Source organism: Macaca nemestrina, chromosome 12, assembly GCF_043159975.1.
Source record: "Macaca nemestrina isolate mMacNem1 chromosome 12, mMacNem.hap1, whole genome shotgun sequence".
In the NCBI taxonomy this organism is placed as follows: domain Eukaryota; kingdom Metazoa; phylum Chordata; class Mammalia; order Primates; family Cercopithecidae; genus Macaca; species Macaca nemestrina.
In genome coordinates this window covers 34,032,158-34,051,615 of record NC_092136.1, presented here as the reverse complement: position 1 = coordinate 34,051,615, position 19,458 = coordinate 34,032,158, and the positions used below count along the sequence as shown (strand labels likewise).

Here is a 19,458-nt window from a genome sequence, read left to right as displayed (position 1 = left end):
TTACTGCCTTCTCCCACAGTACTTTACGTTTTGATTGATCTAGCAGCTTTCTTTATTCTCACACCTCTATTTAAGAACATTTATAACTCTGCACCCTCCCAAAATAACACCTACCCATTCACTTGGAATTTAAATGGGACAGAAGCTTTTAAGCTTGTCCCTGCTATTTTTTCCGACTTATTACCTATTTCAAACCTAATGTGAATTTTGTCCCCTGGTCCATTTAGGGGCTCCCAGACGCACATCTGTTTATACTGTTTGTTATTAATCAGAACCACCCTCCTGTTCTGATTCTTATTCTTTGTTCAAGGTTCAACTTGGGTCCTTCCATCTCCCCTACCCCCAACTCCCTACCACCCACCAGAGCCTTCTGATACTCTAATCCATCATCATTTGTGCCCTCTGAACTAAAACCACAGAATTATTTTGAACTTTTTTTCATCTGGTTCCTATCATTTGGTTCTATGTTTGATATTTTGGAAGGGCTGAATAATTATATAGGCTGTGACTTTGATAAAAATGAGTCATACAATAGCAAAGTACATCAGACTTCAACACTTATAAATCCAAAGTCAAGAGTTGCTTTCCTACACTGTGGTACTTGAGGTATTTTTGTCCTGCTAATAATGGATTGGTTTTTAGTCATTTTCTTATGGTCTGGTATAGATAGTTCAACACAAACACTGAGAGATAACAGTAGTTTAAAAATAACTGTCATTTTTATTAAGCAATAGAACTGTGGTAGTTCTTTTAAACATTGTTTAACAACCTTGTGAGGAAGATATTAATACCCGTTTTTCAGAGAATATCTGTTTTTCAGGTTTAGTAATTTGACTAAGGTCACATAAAGTAGTTGATTGAGGGGAATTCAAAGCCATTTTTTCTCAGTCACTATTTTGTATGAGTTGTGTACAATCTACTATTTGTAGTTCCAGATAGTCACGTACGAGTGATATTTGAGGGTCAGAACAAGAGACCAGGCCTGCTGCTGCTCTTTTACGTGTTTTCTAGTGAAGCAGAAGGAAATCAGTTTCTGGGCTTCATTTGGTACCTTCAGTGAACACTGGGTTTACCTACAGTTTATAAAATCTCCACAGTTATTCAAGTTCATAAGCAGGTTCCAAGTTTGTAGTTTTTCTTCAGTGTGGAAAGCCTTGTAATAATGACTCTTCAGATTCATCTGGGAAAGGATTATAGGGTTTATGACTTAAAGAACAGGCTTCAAATTAAATGTTGCCTGTTTCTCAATCTCTTATCAAGGTAGAGAATTTTTCAAGAGCAGAGACATGTTAAAGACAGGGAAACTGATTATGTTCAAGTTACTTCCTACATAAAAAATTTAATTATGCATAGTGAAGTGTTCTTTAAGAATGAGGTGATGGTTTAAAATTAAATTACTTGGTTTTAAGACAGCAAGATACTCAATTAGACCTAAAGGAAAAACTGCTATTTATTTTTAACTTACACACCAATGTCTTTAAGTGTGAAATAAACTTTAAACACTTGAAATGGCATAAAAATAAACACAGTGGACTAATTGCTAAATGAGAGCATTGTGGGGATGTGGTGATCATGTGAATAACGTGGCACTGCCACACATGAATAATATGGACAGAGCTGCAGGTGGACTTGATCTTTTGGCCAGTATGGGGTTGAATAAGACTTTGAAATATCTCTGCCATAATGAATAAAGTTAAATTTCTCTCCCCTGTAGTTTTTTGTTGCTGTTATTTATTTTTTATTTTTACTTTATTTTTTAAATTGTAACTACAGATAGAAAAGGTTTCCTGGGATTAGGATGTGTAATTATTTAGGCATGAAACAAAGAGTTGTTTTAGAAATTTTACTATCATTAGAAGGAAGCTTAAAAAGACAGGAATTCCATTGTCTTGTAAGAAGTAAGAAATATTTATTGATTCCCAAATGGAGCTGAAAAAAAACCTTTCCTCTTTTAGAAAGTTGTGAATGACCCAGCGAGAGCTCTAGTAAGCTTTACTGAACCAAGCTGCTAATAGTTATTTAATGTTATTCTTCAGTGTGAAAGAATCTCCGTAGATTTCCCTTTTAATCTCTTTGAATTGCAGGCTCATAAACCTCTCTGATGAGTCCTGCCAGTGTTTTCTTAGATCCCACTGTTGAGACAATGGAGCCACAGAATTCTTTCACCTCTTGTTGTCAGACAAATCCAATAGAACACAAGGTCAGAAGGGCCTATACTTCTAAAGGTTGAAAGATTCTTTTTCAAGTAAGCACATACATTATTTGATTTTAACATTAGATTTCTCAAGAACCTCTCTTTATAATGTACTGACTTCTGTATGTAAATAGATTTGGAAATTTTTCTTGTTTCCATATTTGGCTAAGCTTGTGAGCACAGCACAGGGTATGAACAGACCTTAATGTTCCTAGATACCTTAGAAAAAGTTGAACCCATTTACTTCAAAAGAATCAGCAATCATTTAGTATCATTGGACTCACTATAAGAGTATACCACATGCTAGACAATGCTTTTTATTTCCAAATGGCTGTATTTTGTTTCAAAATGCTTACTACCATTCTATATCAAAAATTCCAAATTTAATATCTTGGATCTGTTCATTTAATTAAATCACTCTCTAAATCAGTTTATGTTTTCTCAAGCCTTTTAGTAGTGTCATGTTAACAGGGGAACTTTAGGAGATAGGATTTACCTTTCTAGATACCTATTAAAATGTTTTATTACAAGAGAAAAATATTTATGTAATACTACAAAAGAAAACTAACTTATCTGTTTTGAAAATGCCATGCCTGATTAGTAGACAATTATTAAAGCTAATTACAGGGTTCCTGTAAGTTACTTTAGAGGATGGGGAAGAATTAAGTTTTTTAATTATAACCACAATGGTGGACAAGCAGAGATCATTGTTTAAAAAGAAAAAAAACATTGATTTGTTTGTGCTCCTTCTTTGTAATTGTAGTGGGGTTTGAGGAGAGGGAATTTGCTGTTGCCCCATCCCTGGACACCTGCCTCTCAACAAAGGATCTTGGTCACCCCCCACCGCCCACATTTAGATTTACCTTTTACTCGTGTGTGCCACGTCTGCTCATTATACAGTTCTCCAGGGATCCAATTTTCCCCTGAGTTAATCACCCCTCGCCTTTTTCAGAAATTGTTAGATTACCATCCTTTCAAAGAATATACACCTTCTTGAGTTTCTTCTTTCTCCTTTTCTTATTTCTATTTAAAAATGTAGCCACTTAGAGTCTCATCATACTACCTTTAAAACTTTTAAAAATTTAATCCTTACAGAGAAGTGCATAAATCTAAGTGTATAGCTTGATGGATTTCACAGTGAACACACCCATTTAACCAGAAAGCCTCTGGTTTTGTTTTTTTTGTTTGTTTTTTGAGATGGAGTCTCACTGTGTCACCCAGGCTGGAGTGCAATTGTGCGATCTCGGCTCACTGCAACCTCTGCCTCCTGGGTTCAAGCATTTCTCCTGTCTCAGCCTCCCTAGTAGCTAGGACTACAGGCGCACACCACCATGCCTGGCTAATTTTTGTATTTTTAGTAGAGATGGGGTTTCACCATATTGGTCAGGCTGGTCTCAAACTCCTGACCTCAGGTGATCCACCTGCCTCGGCCTCCCAAAGTGCTGGGATTACAGGCGTGAGCCACAATGTCTGACCCAGAAAGCCTCTTATGACTTCTTCCAGTTACCACTAACTCCTCATTTCCCCCACCATCATAGGGTAGTTTTGCCAGTTACATTTTGTGTAACGGGTAATCATACAGTGTGTTATATTTTTTGTCAGATACTGGTTTTTTAAAACCAGAATCCCTACAGGAACCTAGGCTGTTTGTGCCCATGGTACTGAATAATCAGGTCAACATACAGATGTTTAAACAGCCACAGAATATGAAAATGTTTTAATATACTCTTGGGCAAGGTATTAACCATTTTTGTGTATTCTCTTTTCGTATTTACCATGAGATATGGTCTAAGCTAACTTTTCAACCAAGAAATAGGTAGCTACTCTAAAGTTCCTATGCATAGAGATGAAGAAAACATAGTAATAAAACTGAAAAAGCCACTTTTTTGAGTAGGTAGAATAATAGAAAGGGTTGCACATGAAATAGTAACTGTGTGAAGGAACAATAGCTTCCCAGTAGATTGGCAGTTATATTTGCAAGTCATTTCTAATTTATTATTTTTAAATAAAAAATGGCATCATGGAATATATATGAATGGGTTGTCTTTTTGTACAATTAATATATTACAGGGGTTCAAGATAGGTTAGATTAAGAAAGCTGATTCATCTTGTCATTATTTCTGTCTTGTCTGATTTGCTTTGATTGATTTCAAAATTTCTTAAAATGTCTATAAGATACCCTGGAATACAGGTGGCTTCGTTAGAAATGTATACCTGTTTTTCCCCTAAATAGGATTTGTTAAGTGCCAGTTATTACCCCCATTCCTCAAATCTGAAACTGTTTAATCTCCCAATTCTAGCAAACAACCCTGGTCCTTCTGAGTAAGAAATTAAAATGTGATTAAGATTTTTGTCCCCACTCATGAGAATTTTAGATAGAATTTTTTTAAATTAGGAATATCTGAATAGCATATAGCCTACTGTACTTTACATAGAGTGTGGAATTAAATTGTTTTGTTCAGAAATTACTTAGCATACAGATAGATTCTGCATAAGCTATTCAGTAGACATACAGAGATGGAGGAACTATCTCTGACCACTAGGCAGAATCCTTATCTTTGGATTTTAGGGACGGTCTAATAGACTACTGGTACCCAGTAAATATGAAGTGGCATAATACCTGACATACTTTAATAGAAAACCATGGTGAGTTCACAATATTGTATAACCTTTTTATCTATTTTAAAATTATGTAACTCACTAATCAATTTTGAACAGGCAGTTACTAAATATAATTAAATTGAGGGCATTCACATCACAGAACAAAGGGAAGCATTTTCAGCAAGTGAACAAGAGACTAGTGAGACAGCTAAAGAAAATTTTATTGGGGTGGGGAGTGGATTTTAGTAGGGTTTTTTGTTTTGTTTTTCTTTTTTCTTCTTTTTTTAAATTATTTACTTCTAGAAGAACAATACAAGCATACAGGAAATATAACATGCCTTTTAAAACAAAGACAAATGCTTCCCATCTTTGGCTGCCATTTTTGACCCAAAGAACACTTGTTTTAAGCAAGAGAGTAGATGCTCCTGTTACAAACTGTAGGTGGAATTCCAGGCTTCCTCGGACCTTCAGTCTGCAACAAAAACTTTGGACCAGGAAACAGCAATAGAACATCAACACAATACATTTGTGTTGTGGGGTTACTGAAATATTGAAATAAATATTCCTTTAAGTTAATCTCTTGCAAACAATCAAATGTAAAATGATTAATAGCCTTTTACATTTGGATACAGCAGTATTTTTTAAAGCACTTTTAGTCTGATCTCATTTGACATGGAGAACACCTTTCTGTTAGTCTGCCTCAGCTGCCATAACAAAGTACCATAGACTGGGTGGCATAAACAAAATGCATTTCTCACAGTTCTGGAGGCTAGCAAGTCCAGGATCGAGGTGCTGGTTGACTCGGTTTCTGATGAGGGCTGTTTTTCTGGCTTGCAGACAGCCTCCTTCTTGCTGTGCCTTCATATGCTCCTTCCTGTATGTGTGGGTGCATGTGGAAAGAGATTGCTCTCTAATCCCTTCCCTTTAAGGCCACCAGTCCTACTGGATTAGAACCCCACTTTTATGACTCCATTTAACCTTAATTACCTCCTAAAAGCTGTATGTCTAAGAACAGTCAAATTATGGGTTAAGGCTTCAACATATTAATTGGAGGGGGACACAATTCAGTCAACAGCAAACCTCCTGAAGCAGAAAAGAAGACATAACTGCTGTTTTAGAGATGAACTAACCGATACACCTAATGTTAGAAAGTTAGTAAAATATTACAACTAAGGTTCAGATAGTTATTTTTATCCAACTCCACACTGCTTTCTTAGCTAGTTTATCTGACAAAAGCCAAACAAACAAAATACATTTCCCTACTGCTTACAAAATAGAAGTCACTAGTTGATTGCAAAGAATCACCAGAATTAACTTCATGCTTTTCCATGTTGCATGGTTGTGAAAAATGGGATTGATTTTGACTTAAAATGTATAAGAAATGGTATGTTCTAGATTTTTCAGTCAGCTAAAGTCAGGTTACTTTAACACTACTGTCAAAAGTACTAGGCTAAATTTTTAAGTGATAGGTAAGTTAGAATTGTAGTGACCAGGCTGGCGTTGCCTTTTTAGCATTCTTCAAGGTTACAACTAAAGTATCATGCTTTACAATAAATGTCATGTTTTATATTTTACAGAAGATGATCTAAGAAATATAGGACCAGTAGATGCTCAAGTATATCTTGAAGAAATGTCTTGGAATGAAGGTTGGAATTTTTTTTTTCTTTTGACAACATTAAAAAAATTAGGAATTTTCTATAAGAAAAAAAAAAACTCATTGGACATTTGGAAATCTTAAAAAGAAATAATAGTGTGGCTTTCAATATATATATGTGGTATTTCTGTTTGGAGTATTTCTGTTTAATTCTAAACTTTATTTATTGACTGGTATCCTTCTATGTGACTCATTTCCAGTTATTTTTATATTCTAATTAGATGTTAGGAACATAAAGTTTCATAAGAGTTTTTTGTTGTGTTTTTTACTTTAGTTTTTGCATTACTGTCTATGTAGTATTGTAATATGGTAAATAATGTCAAACAAGATAGTTTTTTTTTTCATTCCTTTTAATGTTGACAAGATGAATTCCTCTTAGAATTTTTGTTTTCCCTTTATATATAATCATAAACTGTCAGGGCAGGGCTTTTAAGAGGCTTTTTTTTTAACTCTCACATACTGATTGTCTTGTAGGAAGAAAAGAATATCTGCCATTTCCCTTGATGCAACATGAAGTCATGTCTTTTTTGCTTTTCTGTTACTAAAATTTTAGAACTTAAATCCAATGTAGTTTCCCCATTCTTCTGATGGTTCCTTGAATTGTTCTGGTTAGACATCATTAAATTGGGAAACACCCTTTACTAAACGGAAGCCATGAGTACCATACTTACTTGTTTCTCTAGGTAAATGAAGAAAATCTTACTATTTCCTAGAATCTTTAGATACTCTTAACCCTTTAACCTTATTGTGCAGCATGAAGTACAAATTCCCTCAAGGTTTATAAAAATCTACTAATGAGTGTGGATAGGTAGAAGATAAAAACAGAGCCATCTGAAACCAAATTTACTTTTTAAATGGCAAATTCTTAACTTAGTGCCCCTAAGACGTGGGTCACAAGCCATATTAACTTAGAAAGGGAATCACGTCTTTGCCTCTGGGACCATTCTGCCCCCAACCCCTCAAGTGAAATCCTAGAGTAGAAATTCAGTGAATAATTGGTAAAGTTGAGGTTTTGTATAACTGGGGCTCCTAGTGATGGTGACAGCCTCATTAGAGTAAACAGGAAGAAATACTGTGAAAACAATACACTAGTGACACAGACTTTTCACTGCTAGTTTGTGGAAGGGACACTCTAGAACATGTCATTTATCAGGGAGACTTGCCTAACTAAAAAAATATATATGCACATATGTATATATACACATATACTTTTTATTTTTTGCCAAATACACAAACTTCAAGGAGACTAAATATGTTTTGAAAATATAGTTTGTCTCCTTATCAATTGGTATGTATATGTATGTTTGTATGTGTTTAATGTCTTATTAAATTAGTTCTTGCTATAGTTGATATGGGCAATATATTTTATATGATAATGTGAAAATACTGAAAAACGGTTTGTATAATTTTTTTTCCCTTTTAAATATATAACAATATAATGTTAAGATCTTAATTTAACATGAGAATACGGGCTGGGAGCCTGGAATCCCAGCACTTTGGGAGTCTGAGTTTGGAGAATCACAGAGGTCAGGAGTTTGAGACCAGCCTGGGCAACATAGGAAGACTCTGAGAACAGATTGTGAGAGTAGGAAAAATAAAAAATAAAAACGAAACAAAGCAAAAAAATAGCAAGACCACATCTGTACAAAAAATTTTTTATATATATATATATATGTGTGTGTGTGTATATATATACACACATATAAATTTTTAAAAAGAAAAGGAAGAAACATAATATGGATTAGTGGCTTAAGCATCTGTCCGGTCAATAAATACATGGACTTTCTGATACAAGTGAAAATGCTAACATATAGAAGGAAATGTACAACAAAAAATCATCAAGCATTATCATCAATGTGTTATTGCCCCTGGAACTCCCTAAAGTAAACTTGACAGTAAAGAAGATATAGAAGAATCCAACCCATAGCCAATGAATTAGTAATAAGCAGATACAGTTAATCTTAAAAGTATAGGATGCACTTAGACGCTTAGGTTTTTATAACTAAAGATGGAAATAATTCTAATCTTAATGAGAGAAAATACCGAGCAAGAGCTACATGAAACCATTATTCTTGTAGGAATATTTAAAAACAAATCATGGAATTTTGATTTTTTTTCCCAATTAAAAAGAGAAATTTTGGGAGATGAAATTAAATAAAAAGTGTGATCAACTAGGAAAGGAAAAATTTGTTTAAAGATCCCCTTTAGGATCATTTTCAGAATAGCTATGGAAAGTGAAGATCTGAAACAGGAGAAAAGTTCATGAAACCCTATAGGATAGACACAGCCAAATTGTTGGTTGCCTGATCAAAGGGCAGTATGAAATGATCCTTTTTATTATGCTTAAAAGGCATATGTGAGTTGTGCAGATATTGAAGCTAATCTTCACCCTCAGTCGTTATACGGCTTGGTCATTTTGTTGGCCTTCATTCAGAGTATTTAAAATGATGGTTTCTGTAAAAGTTATCACCTGGTTAAAAGCTTGATGGTATAATAATAATATAAGCAGAACTTTTACAAGATGTGAATTTTTAGTGAGCATTATTTGGAGTCATCTATGACAAAACTCCACAGTAGCCCATGGTGTCCTCTGTGTCATTTACCAAGAACATGTCAACTCAAATTGTTTTCCAGTGTTCACTGAGGTGGTAAAAAAACAAGGGGGTAGGGGGAGATTTAGCTTAGGAAAATCAATGGTTAGAATATGTACATTTTTAGACAATTTAATAATTTAAAAATTCACTTTCAGAACATGCTCTAGTACGTAGATGTTGGCTTAGGGAAGATGTCTGCATTTTGAATTCAAGATTAAATTATTTTTCTGTATGGAGAACAAAGGCATTGTGGTAAAGAAAAAAAAGCTGGATTAGGTGAATGAATTCATTTTCCTTACTGATTAAAAAAGAAAACACATAAAGTTAGCTTATTTAATTGCCAGTTTTTCCAAGGCTGAACTTGTAAGACAGCAGGTAGAAGGCAGTTGAATTTTGCTTTTTTAAACTACATATGATATGATCTATGTAATCAAATTTGATAATTGAATGAAGATATTTGATTGTATGAAATCATGAGTCCTTTGAGACTTATTTTCTAATAATCAATTATGATGGTGGTAAAATAATGTGATTGATAAGTTATTTTCCTTTGACAGTTACTTCTCAGAGACAGTAAAATGGAATGACCAATGGATCAGAGATTCTTTTAAGTCAAAGGGCACAAGCATTTTAACTTCCCAGGAAAATGACACACTTAAAATTTCCATGATTAGGAGCCTAAGTATTGCACTGTATTGCCTCCTTTGGGCATCTCACTTCAGCATTTTGTTGGTTCATGTGTCATTTGTAAAAATCAAACAAACAGAAACACACACATACCCCACAGGATTAAAAAAAAAACAACCAAAAACCATGGTGTTGTGTTTATAGACTTAAGATTCTTGAAATAGTGTGACACTAGAAGTGTCCAGATGTTGCACTTGATAAATAGTCTGGTTTTCTCTAAAGGATAGACTTCAGGCAAAAGCATCATCTTCCCTAACAGTGAGACAGGTAGGGCTGTTTTTCTTTTTCCTTCACTGTAATATTTTAGACAAATACATTGTTGAAAAAAATGTAAAATTTATATGAATTTTAAGAAAACAGAAAACTTCAAATAAGTTTCATGGGTTGCTTCTGAGCATGCCCTCTCCTCCCAAAATCCTTGGACTTTTAATTCATAGCTTCAATCCCTCTCCTCTACAGAGAAAGATTCTTTGGTAGGTAATTTTTATAAACATTGCCCCTTTCAAGAAATCTAGTTCTCCTTTAAATACATTTTATCTTTACTGAGCTTCTTTGTTTTGTTTTACAATTTCTATGGAATAAACTCTGCACCTTTTAAGGGTATTAGTGAGATAGTTACTTACAAGTCTTTGAAACATTATTTTGTTTTCTTTTGCAGATGATCACTCTTTTTATCTGAGTTGCAGATGTGGTGGAAAATACAGTGTTTCCAAAGATGAAGCAGAAGAAGTTAGCCTGATTTCTTGTGATACGTGTTCATTAATTATAGAACTGCTTCATTATAACTAAAATTGTTCACAACTTGAAATGCTTTAACTGTGGTATTGAGACATGATGAGGAGAGGCCATTGGGCTTTGTCCATTCAAGGAAATGGATTTTTTGTCAGCCCTATTATTTGCAAAGAAAATATATAATTATCAAGCAGATACCACCTCAGATTAATAGAGAATGAATATAATTATTTATTTGTATTTATAATTTATATTTACAAGTCACAAAAAAAGATTTGATTTGGTGAATTCTATCTGAGAACTTTATGATGCCATTTTTTTTTCCATGACACAAAATAAGAATTTTCTTAATATGAGCATGTCTCCTCTTTTGAGTGGGCAACAGTATCACCATATTCCTTTATAGTTAATAAGTTTCTGATCTAACAGATAATGTTTATAGTTGCTAAAGTTATAGGCCTGTTGTACACCTATAATCTTTGTGAATAATGTGAGGCCAGTTCTCCCATAAGGAAGGCTGGTTATGGATATTCATAAGGTTATTTCAAAGTTAATGAAGACAAAGTGGCAACTATAGAAAGTGTTGACTCCAATCTTGGCCCTGTATTTCCAAAGCTTGTAAACACTGCCATCTTCAAATTTAAATGTAATTTAGGAAATGGAAGCTTTATTTTTTAATTTTAATTTTAATTTCTTTTTCTAAGAGTCTCACTCCATTGCCCCAGCTGGAGTGCAGTGGCATGATCTCGGGTCCCTGTAACCTCCGTCTCCTGGATTCAAGTGATTCTCCAGCCTTAGCCTCCCGAGTAGCTGAATTACATGTGCCCACCACCATGCCCAGCTAATTCTTGTATTTTTAGTAGAGATGGGGTTCCACCATGTTGGCCAGGCTGGTCTCAAACTCCTGACCTCAGGTGATCCACCTGCCTCGACCTCCCAAAGTGCTAGGATTACAGGTGTGAGTCACCATGCCTGGCCTAAGTTTTGTTAGTAGAGACAGGATTTCATCATGTTGGCCAGGCTGGTCTCGAACTCCTGGCCTCAAATGATCCACCCGTGTCAACCTCCCAAAGTGCTGGGATTGCAGGCGTGAGCCACCGTGCCTGGCCAGAAGCTTTTTAAAAAATAATGATTTGAAATTGGTGCATTATTTCTCTTTCTATTTTGGAGTGTTAAGATATAATACTGGGGCCAGGCATGGTGGCTCACATCTGTAATCCCAGCACTTTGGGAGACTAAGGCAGGCGGATCACCTTTGGTCAGGAGTTCGAGACCAGCCTGCCCAACATGGTGAAACCCCATATCTACTAAAAATAATTTTTAAAAAATTAGCCAGTCATGTTGGTGCGTGCCTCTGGTCCTAGCTACTCGGGAGGCTGAGGCACAAGAATTGCCTGAACCCAGGAGGGAGAGGCTGCAGTGAGCAGAGGTTGTGCCACTGCACTGCAGCCTGGGCTACAGAGCAAGACTCTGTCTCAAAAAAAAAAAAAAAAAGATGTAGTATTAATGCCTATATTTATGAAGATGGAGCCATGGCACTGCTGCTCTGATGAAATGAACTTTTATAAAGTATTATTGACTATAGCCAACTATAGATGGCATATGACTTAAAGATGCATTTTTCTATGTATTTAATATTTTGTGTACAATAGAAGTCAGAACTCATTTAAAGAACTTTAAGGGATCCTTTAGAAACATTTTTACTTAATTTCAAATGAGTGGGCTGAGCATGTAGACTAGCAGCTTTTTATCAAACCTGGCATTGTCAGGTTGAACTTATAAATACGAATAGTTACTACTCTGACTTGTAAATGTAGCTGCTAAAGTATGAGGCATATTTAAGAAGAATAGATTAGTTTCATTACACCTATAAGAACAAGAATTCAAAAGTGAGGTAGTCATCCAGGTTCCCCCTCCCAAAGTATTTTTGTATCATAAAATTTAGATGACCTTTTTGGGTTACATTTTCATCTATATATTTTGAACTAACAGAATGTGTGTTGAATATTCTTTACATTTAACAATAAAAAACAACTAAAACTGAATAGCAAATAGTTTATTAGTACATGGTTTCAACGGGAGTAATAAATTCACATGAAAAGGAGACAATAATCAAGTCAAAAGAATAAATGATTACTAATCATCAGAAAATCTGTGGCCATTAGGGCTGGCACGTAAAAATCCAAAATCACTCAGAGGCCAAATCTGTAAAACCAAAATGAGGTTGAAGACAATTAGTGAAAGTAATGTTATAGTATCATCATATTCCCTTTTGCTATCCGTCCCTTTTCTCTATGCCAGATAAACACTTTCTCCTTACTCATCAATCAAGAATAAAATTTTCCACATCAAAGTAAGATTTGAGAAAATAAACTTATGTATATATATGTTTAAACTCCAAAGTCTGGAACATTCAAACATTGTACACGAAATTATATGTGTGTGGTGTGTGAATACATATGTGTGAATATATGGTCTGTGTTTTCTTTTACTACTCGTAAATAAGAGTTAACTGTATACTTTTAACCAAAGGGGTTTAGATTTAGGTACTTGAATATGGCATCTGTTTAAATGTAAACAATCTGGTAAATTATCTAACAGCTCCATGTATTCATGTATGTTTTTCTCCTCACTGACTGTGATAAAAAGGAGGGGCCGGTGAAAACAATAATCTTCCCTAACAATCATACATTCACGATAAGTCTACTGACTCATACTACTCAACTGGGGTATCCATACATTACCGGCAGTTTGAATCCAGACCATTCTTCTGCACATGCTTATTAAAATATGCCCTGTGCAGGATGTGAACATGGTTTTAAGAGTTGTACAAGAGAGAACTGAATTTTTGGAAATTCAAATTAAAATTTTCTTAGGCTATAGCTAAGGTAGTTTGAATTTTATTATTATCTTTATGGGAGCCGGGGCAATGGAGGAATAAGTCTGCATATGGCTATTAAGTTAAAGCCAACAGATTCATAAAATATATTCAGTGCAACAGTTAAGTACACTGACAGTCTGAAGATTTCAGAGATCATTTTGAGAGAAACTTTTTTTCTAGCTCAGAAAATAAACCTTACATTTTAAGCAGAAAATGGTACCTTAAAGAAGATTCGTCCTCTTATTAGACCATATGGAATAGGTCCATAGTATCTGGAATCTGTAGAATTCTGTAGATTATCACCTTCTAACCAAACATGACCCATTGGCACCTAGAATTAGAGAAGAAATGCAGCCCCTTTAAAAAAGATAAAACCTAATTTGGGTACTATAATTAAAAAGCATGTCATTCAGAGGTAGGGAGAAATGTCCTAAGGTTCTCTTTTATAGAAGAGATACAAATCCTAATATTGCATTTTTGCTTTTATTTCTTGCACAATAAAATAACTTTTACTAAATATCAAAGGTTTCAACTTTTTTAAAAACCTATCTTTTTTCATCATATGGTTCCCAAATATTAATTTGTTATACAAACCCCAAACTGAGGTTATAAGAGATCAAAACAGTGTGACAGGGTCATTAATTTAATAGACTTCAAAACAGGTCATTAGGATGCTGACTGAAAATGTGCCCTTATGTCTCAATAACAGCATAAGCAGGGCAGCCACTCACTCAGCAACATCCTGGGGCCAATACCAAGGCCAGACCTATTAGAATGCTCATGAACTAAATGGTAATTGATTGTGACATCAATTACAAATAATCTCATCATTTTATTGGAGTGGGCTTGTCAGAATTCTAATTAAGATCCCTGTTCTGCCTTTGTACAGGCCATATCTTCAATGCATTATACTTCAATAATGACCATGAAGAACCAGAAGGACCTATTATAAAATCATCAGTTGTAAAATTAATGATGGTGACCTTCTCCTAAATGAAAAGACTATCTCCTATAATGTTCTATGTATAAACTGGTAAATTACAAGATTTCTACTCAGTGACAATCATATTTAGAACAGAATATGTTGCTTTTTTTTTTTAAAGCCGCCTGCAATATGAGACATTTGCCTATTACTATCTGTTCAATGTAAACTAAAAAACTTACTTTCCAGAAACAATCTTTAAAATTGCTTTTTAAAAGTTTTTATTTTACAGTTTTGTTACCTAAGACAGTTGAATTATTGACCAGACCAAAATGATCTATATATGGGGAAGGAATTTATTTTCACTAATTTGACTGGTTTTACTTGTAAACCTTTTATGAAGAAAAATATCACTACCGGGTTTAGTAAGAGATAATGCAACTCTTTTTTTAATCACAAATTACTTTCTTGAAAAGTAAATGTATACAAGAATGTAAAATTTGAATTTCACTTACATAAGCGATTTTAAGATTCTGGAAGGTCTTACGTACAAATATTTGCCAAAAACCTCCAAATTAACTCTGCATTTAGATACATTTAAATGTTAAATCTATTTGTAGAAAAAGGATATAAGTTTACTGAAAGAATGTCAGAAAATATATGATCATTCACTTTTATTATTATTACTGGAACTAGTTTGTCCAAGGGCCAATAGCAAGGCTACTTCTTTGCTATCTAATAAAATAGACATATGTGCAGTAAAGCATAAGACTGCTCTAGTAGAAAAGTGTGTACATCACAGTCATCAAAAAAGGAACAAAATAGTGAATTTGGAAAAGCCATATGTAATAAACATTCTGAAGCATTACTTTGATGAAGCTATAAGGTGAACATCTTTCATGTTTAAATGTCCATGGTTTCTCCCTAAAATGTGTTTTTTCCTGAGTTCTAAAAACAGGTAATGTAAATGAATAAATAAAACCATGTAGTTATAGACACCAGTAAAAGTAAAAGAAAAACATTCTACAAACTAATAAGGCAACATACCAACAATCTAGGGATATCTTTGTTTGACCATCCCATTGACGGTAAACCAGGATCTGTGGTTTATACATTCCATCTTCTCATAAAGCTTTCCCTAAACTTGCCTGCCCATACCAACCTGACTGTTTCCAGCTCTTAACATATAAAGTCAGTCTTGCTTGGGGCCCTATATGATAACCTTTATTATTATTTTTAACCTGCTTGCCTTTTCTGTCAGTTTTTACTATTTTATATCAGAATAAACCAACAGACAGTAATGCCATGATTTTACTTTTTTGAGTGTTAATGACTTTTATTACATTACAGTTTGGTGCAAAAATAACTGCAGTTTTTGCTCCAAAATAAATTTAATGGCAAAAACCACAATTACTTTTGCACCAACCTAATAGATTTTTGCCAATATGCTTGGCGAAAAATGATACCTTTGTCTTATGAGTGAGGCTGAATCTCTTTTCGTGTTTAAGAGGTGTTTAGTTCCTTCTCTGTGATATATTTTTGCATGTCTTTTGCCATTTGGCTACTGGGTTAATATTTTTTTCCCTTCATTTCATAAGCACTCTTTAAATACTAGGGAGATTAGCCCTTTGTGGTACAAAGAGCAAATATCCCCAGTTTTTCATTTCTCTTATCAGCCTTTGCTTTCACGTTTTCTGAATTCTGAGTCTTTGTTAGAAAGGTCTCATGGTTTCCTCTTTTACATTTAACTATTTTATTCTTTGGGAGTACATCCTGACAAATGGTTGTAAGGCTTGGATGAATTTTTATTTTTGTAAATAATAACTAATTTAATACCTTGGTAATATTTTTCTGTGCATTTATTTGATTGTTGGCAGTGTAGAATATTCTGTGTGTTTTCTGATTGCATTTAATATCCAGTGAATAGTCTGTGCCTACTTTTGCATATATTAGTCTTTGGGATCTCAATTGTGCTATCTACGTGTATTTCTTCTATAATACAGACAGGATTAATACATTTATCACAAATACTTTTCCCAATCTGTTTTTTGTCTTTTATATTTATGTTTCACAAAGTTTTTAGTTTTTTATACAGTATTTACTTTTATATCCATATGCTTTTTAAAAGATGATTTTAATTATTTACAGTACCTAAACCAAAAGTGGAACTCAAATATTTGCTGGTGGTTAAATACTTGTAAGTAGAAATTCTCTGAAAGCACAATGATAACTGCCATTAGCTAGGTCACTTCTGTAGCAGTTATGACCTGAGTGTCTTTCAAATTAGCGATGTACGATGAAGTATCATCTCTGGAGTAATTTTTTTTTTTTTGAAACGGAGTCTTGCTCTGTCACCCAGGCTGGAGTGCAGTGGCGCGATCTCAGCTCACTGTAACTTCCACCTCCTGGGTTCAAGCAATTCTGCCTCAGCCTTCCAAGTAGCTGGGATTAGAGGTACCCACCACCACACCCAGCTAATTTTTCTATTTAAGTAGAGACAGGGTTTCACCACGTTGGCCAGGCTGGTCTTGAACTCCTGACCTCAAGCAACCCACCCACTTTGGCCTCCCAAGGTGGTGGGATTACAGGCGTGAGCCAACAGGCCCAACCATCAGTGGAGTAATATAATTAACAACTACAGAAAGTAATCATCTAAAAAAAAAAAAAAACCTAGACCATATCACCAGGAGCCTTTCATTTGATACTTAAAATAACCTGTGAAGTACTAAATTTGATATTTAGTCAAGAAAAAAAAGAAATAGGTTCAAATATGAGACATGCTAACTCCTCGTTATCTGAAATCCATACACGTTAATGACCATGCATCCATTTACAGTAAAGGGATAATGCCTACATCTCACAGACAACACTTGATGTAAAGTACACAAATCAAGGAAACAGCTGTATCACTGATGTTACCTTTAATCTAACAAGATCTCTATAAACAAGAAAACCTCCAAGTACAGATCATTTAAAATCAAAGCAGTCACCTTTGCTGATCCACCTCTATAAATTACAGGTTGAGTATCTCTTATCTGAAATGCTAGAGACCAGAAGTGTTTCAGGTTTCAGATATTTAGATTTTGGAATATTTGCATATATATGAGATATCCAGGGGAAGAGACCCAAGTCTAAACATGAAATCCATTTATGTTTCATATATACCTTATACACATAGCCTGAAGGTAATTTTATACAATATTTATAATTTGTCCAAGGAACAAAGTTTTGACTGTGTTTTGACTATGACTTGTCATGTGAAGTCATATGTGGAATTTTCCACTTGTGGCATCACACAGGCACTCAAAAAGTTTCAGATTTTGGAGCATATTGGATTTCATATATTCAGCTTAGGGATGCTCAACCCATGCTCAGTTTACCGGTACAAAAAATTACGTTTGCAATTACTCCTCCTTTTAAAAATATAATTATTTTTGGTATGGGGGAAAAGAGTGAATACTTCATCTTACTTTAAAAATCAACTTATAGAGGTATATTTTATTTACAGTAAAATGCACCTGTTTTAAGTTTTGACACAAGTTTTGAAAAATGTACATACCCATCTAACCACAACCACAATGATACAGGATGTTTCTTCTATGCTGAAAAGTTCCCTTCTGTTCCTTTGTAGTCAGTTTCCTATTGCCATGCCTAGACCCAGTCAACCAGTGATCTGCTTTCTGTTCCTAGAGAGTAGTTGTGCCTGTTGCTTAATTTCATATAAATGGAATTACAAAGTACCTATTTTGTGTCTGCCTTCTTTGGCTTAGCAAGATTTTATGATTAATCTATGTTGTATGTAGAAGTCATTCATTTTTTACTTCTGAGTATTCCACTGTAAACCACAATGTTTATCTATGAACCTGGAGGTGGATACTTGGGTTGTTTGCAGTTTGGCGCTAGTAAAAATAAAGCACTCTGAACAGTCCTGTACAAGTCTTATTTCTTTTCAGTAAATATCTAAGGGTGGAATTTCTGGGCCATCAGTAAGTCTATGTTTAACCTTAAAGAAACTACCAAACTTTTTCAAAGTGATACTATTATATACTCCCAACAACCAATGTATGACTGTGTTCCTGTTCCACTACCTCTCCAGCACTTGGTATTATCAGTTTTTAAATGTTTTGCCATTCTAGTAGGTGAAGGATATTAAATTGTGGTTTTAATTTGCACTTCTCTGATGAAGGCATTTTTCCATTGTACATTCTAGTATTATCTTTCATGAAGTATCTATTAAAATATTTTGGCCATTTAAAAAATAGGTTATCTTCTTATTCATTTTACCAGTCCTTTATTTACCATGGATACAAGTCCTTTGATGGGATTGCAAATATTTTCTCCCAGTCTGCATCTTTTTAAATGATGTTTTGACAAGCAACGGTTTTTAATGTTGCTGAGGTCCAATTCATAATTTTTTTCCTATTGTGTTTTATCCTTTTGGTGTCCTAAGAAATCTTTACCTGCCCCCAAATTATGAACATATTATACTATATTCTACAAATTTTATAGCTTTAGCTTTGGTTAGGTATGTGAACCATTTTGAGATAACCTCTGACATGTGAAGTATCTGTTGCATCTGTTTTTGTTTCCTTTTTTCCTCCTTTCTATTGGATTATTTTTCTGAATTTCATTTTGTTTATTCGGTTGCCATATTTAATATAGATCTTATTCTTGAAGTTGTTACTCCAGGGTTTACAATATGCATCATTAATTACAGTCCACCTTTTCTTAAGGTATAACTATCTTCACATATTACACCACTTCATGTAAGGTAATAAAGGAAAGAATTTTGCAACAGCATATTTTCATCCTTACCAGTGAATACAGAATTCTGGATTGACAGTGTTTCCCCACTTAAAACTTTAAAGACTTCATTTTGTTTTCTTCTTGCTGTTTTTTATAATAGATCAGCAGAAATTCCTTATTCTCAGTTGTATGTAATATATTTTTCTCTGGTGGTTTTTAAGATTTTCTCTGTCTTCCCTGGTTTGATTTTCTTTGTATTTATTTGGCCAGAACTTCTTTCTGTACTTCTTGGATCTCTGATTTATCATTTTGAACAAAATTGGAAAAAAATGTATAGATCAACTTCTCTTCTACCCACTACCCTGGGGCTTCCATAGCCTTCATGTTAATCTGTTTGACTTGTCCTATGGGTTATTCTTTTTATTTTTTTCCAGACTTTTTTCTTTC

The 19,458-nt window shown here is 34.2% G+C and overlaps 2 protein-coding genes across 16 annotated transcripts in view; one reads left to right on the top strand and one right to left on the bottom strand.

Annotated features, from left to right (window-relative positions):
• Positions 1-18,193, top strand: part of LOC105471495 (DnaJ heat shock protein family (Hsp40) member C24) — a 59,696-nt gene extending 41,503 nt beyond the window's left edge. The window contains exons 3-5 of one of the 3 annotated variants that reach the window (XM_011723976.3): positions 6,373-6,441; positions 10,389-10,459; positions 14,233-18,193. In XM_011723976.3, the coding sequence (XP_011722278.1) occupies positions 6,373-6,441; positions 10,389-10,459; positions 14,233-14,295 (203 nt within the window). In that variant the 3' untranslated portion in view covers positions 14,296-18,193. Of the gene's footprint in view, positions 1-6,372; positions 6,442-10,388; positions 12,366-14,232 lie in introns of those variants that run through there. The other 2 variants (XM_011723978.3, XM_011723977.3) reach the window with 2 other exon arrangements.
• Positions 12,502-19,458, bottom strand: part of LOC105471493 (inner mitochondrial membrane peptidase subunit 1) — a 90,971-nt gene continuing 84,014 nt past the window's right edge. For all 13 annotated transcript variants that reach the window (XM_011723973.2, XM_011723971.3, XM_071074935.1 and 10 more), the window contains 2 exons: positions 13,564-13,674; positions 12,502-12,667 (listed from right to left, as the gene is read on the bottom strand). In XM_011723973.2, the coding sequence (XP_011722275.1) occupies positions 12,599-12,667; positions 13,564-13,674 (180 nt within the window). In that variant the 3' untranslated portion in view covers positions 12,502-12,598. The remainder of the gene's footprint in view (positions 12,668-13,563; positions 13,675-19,458) is intronic.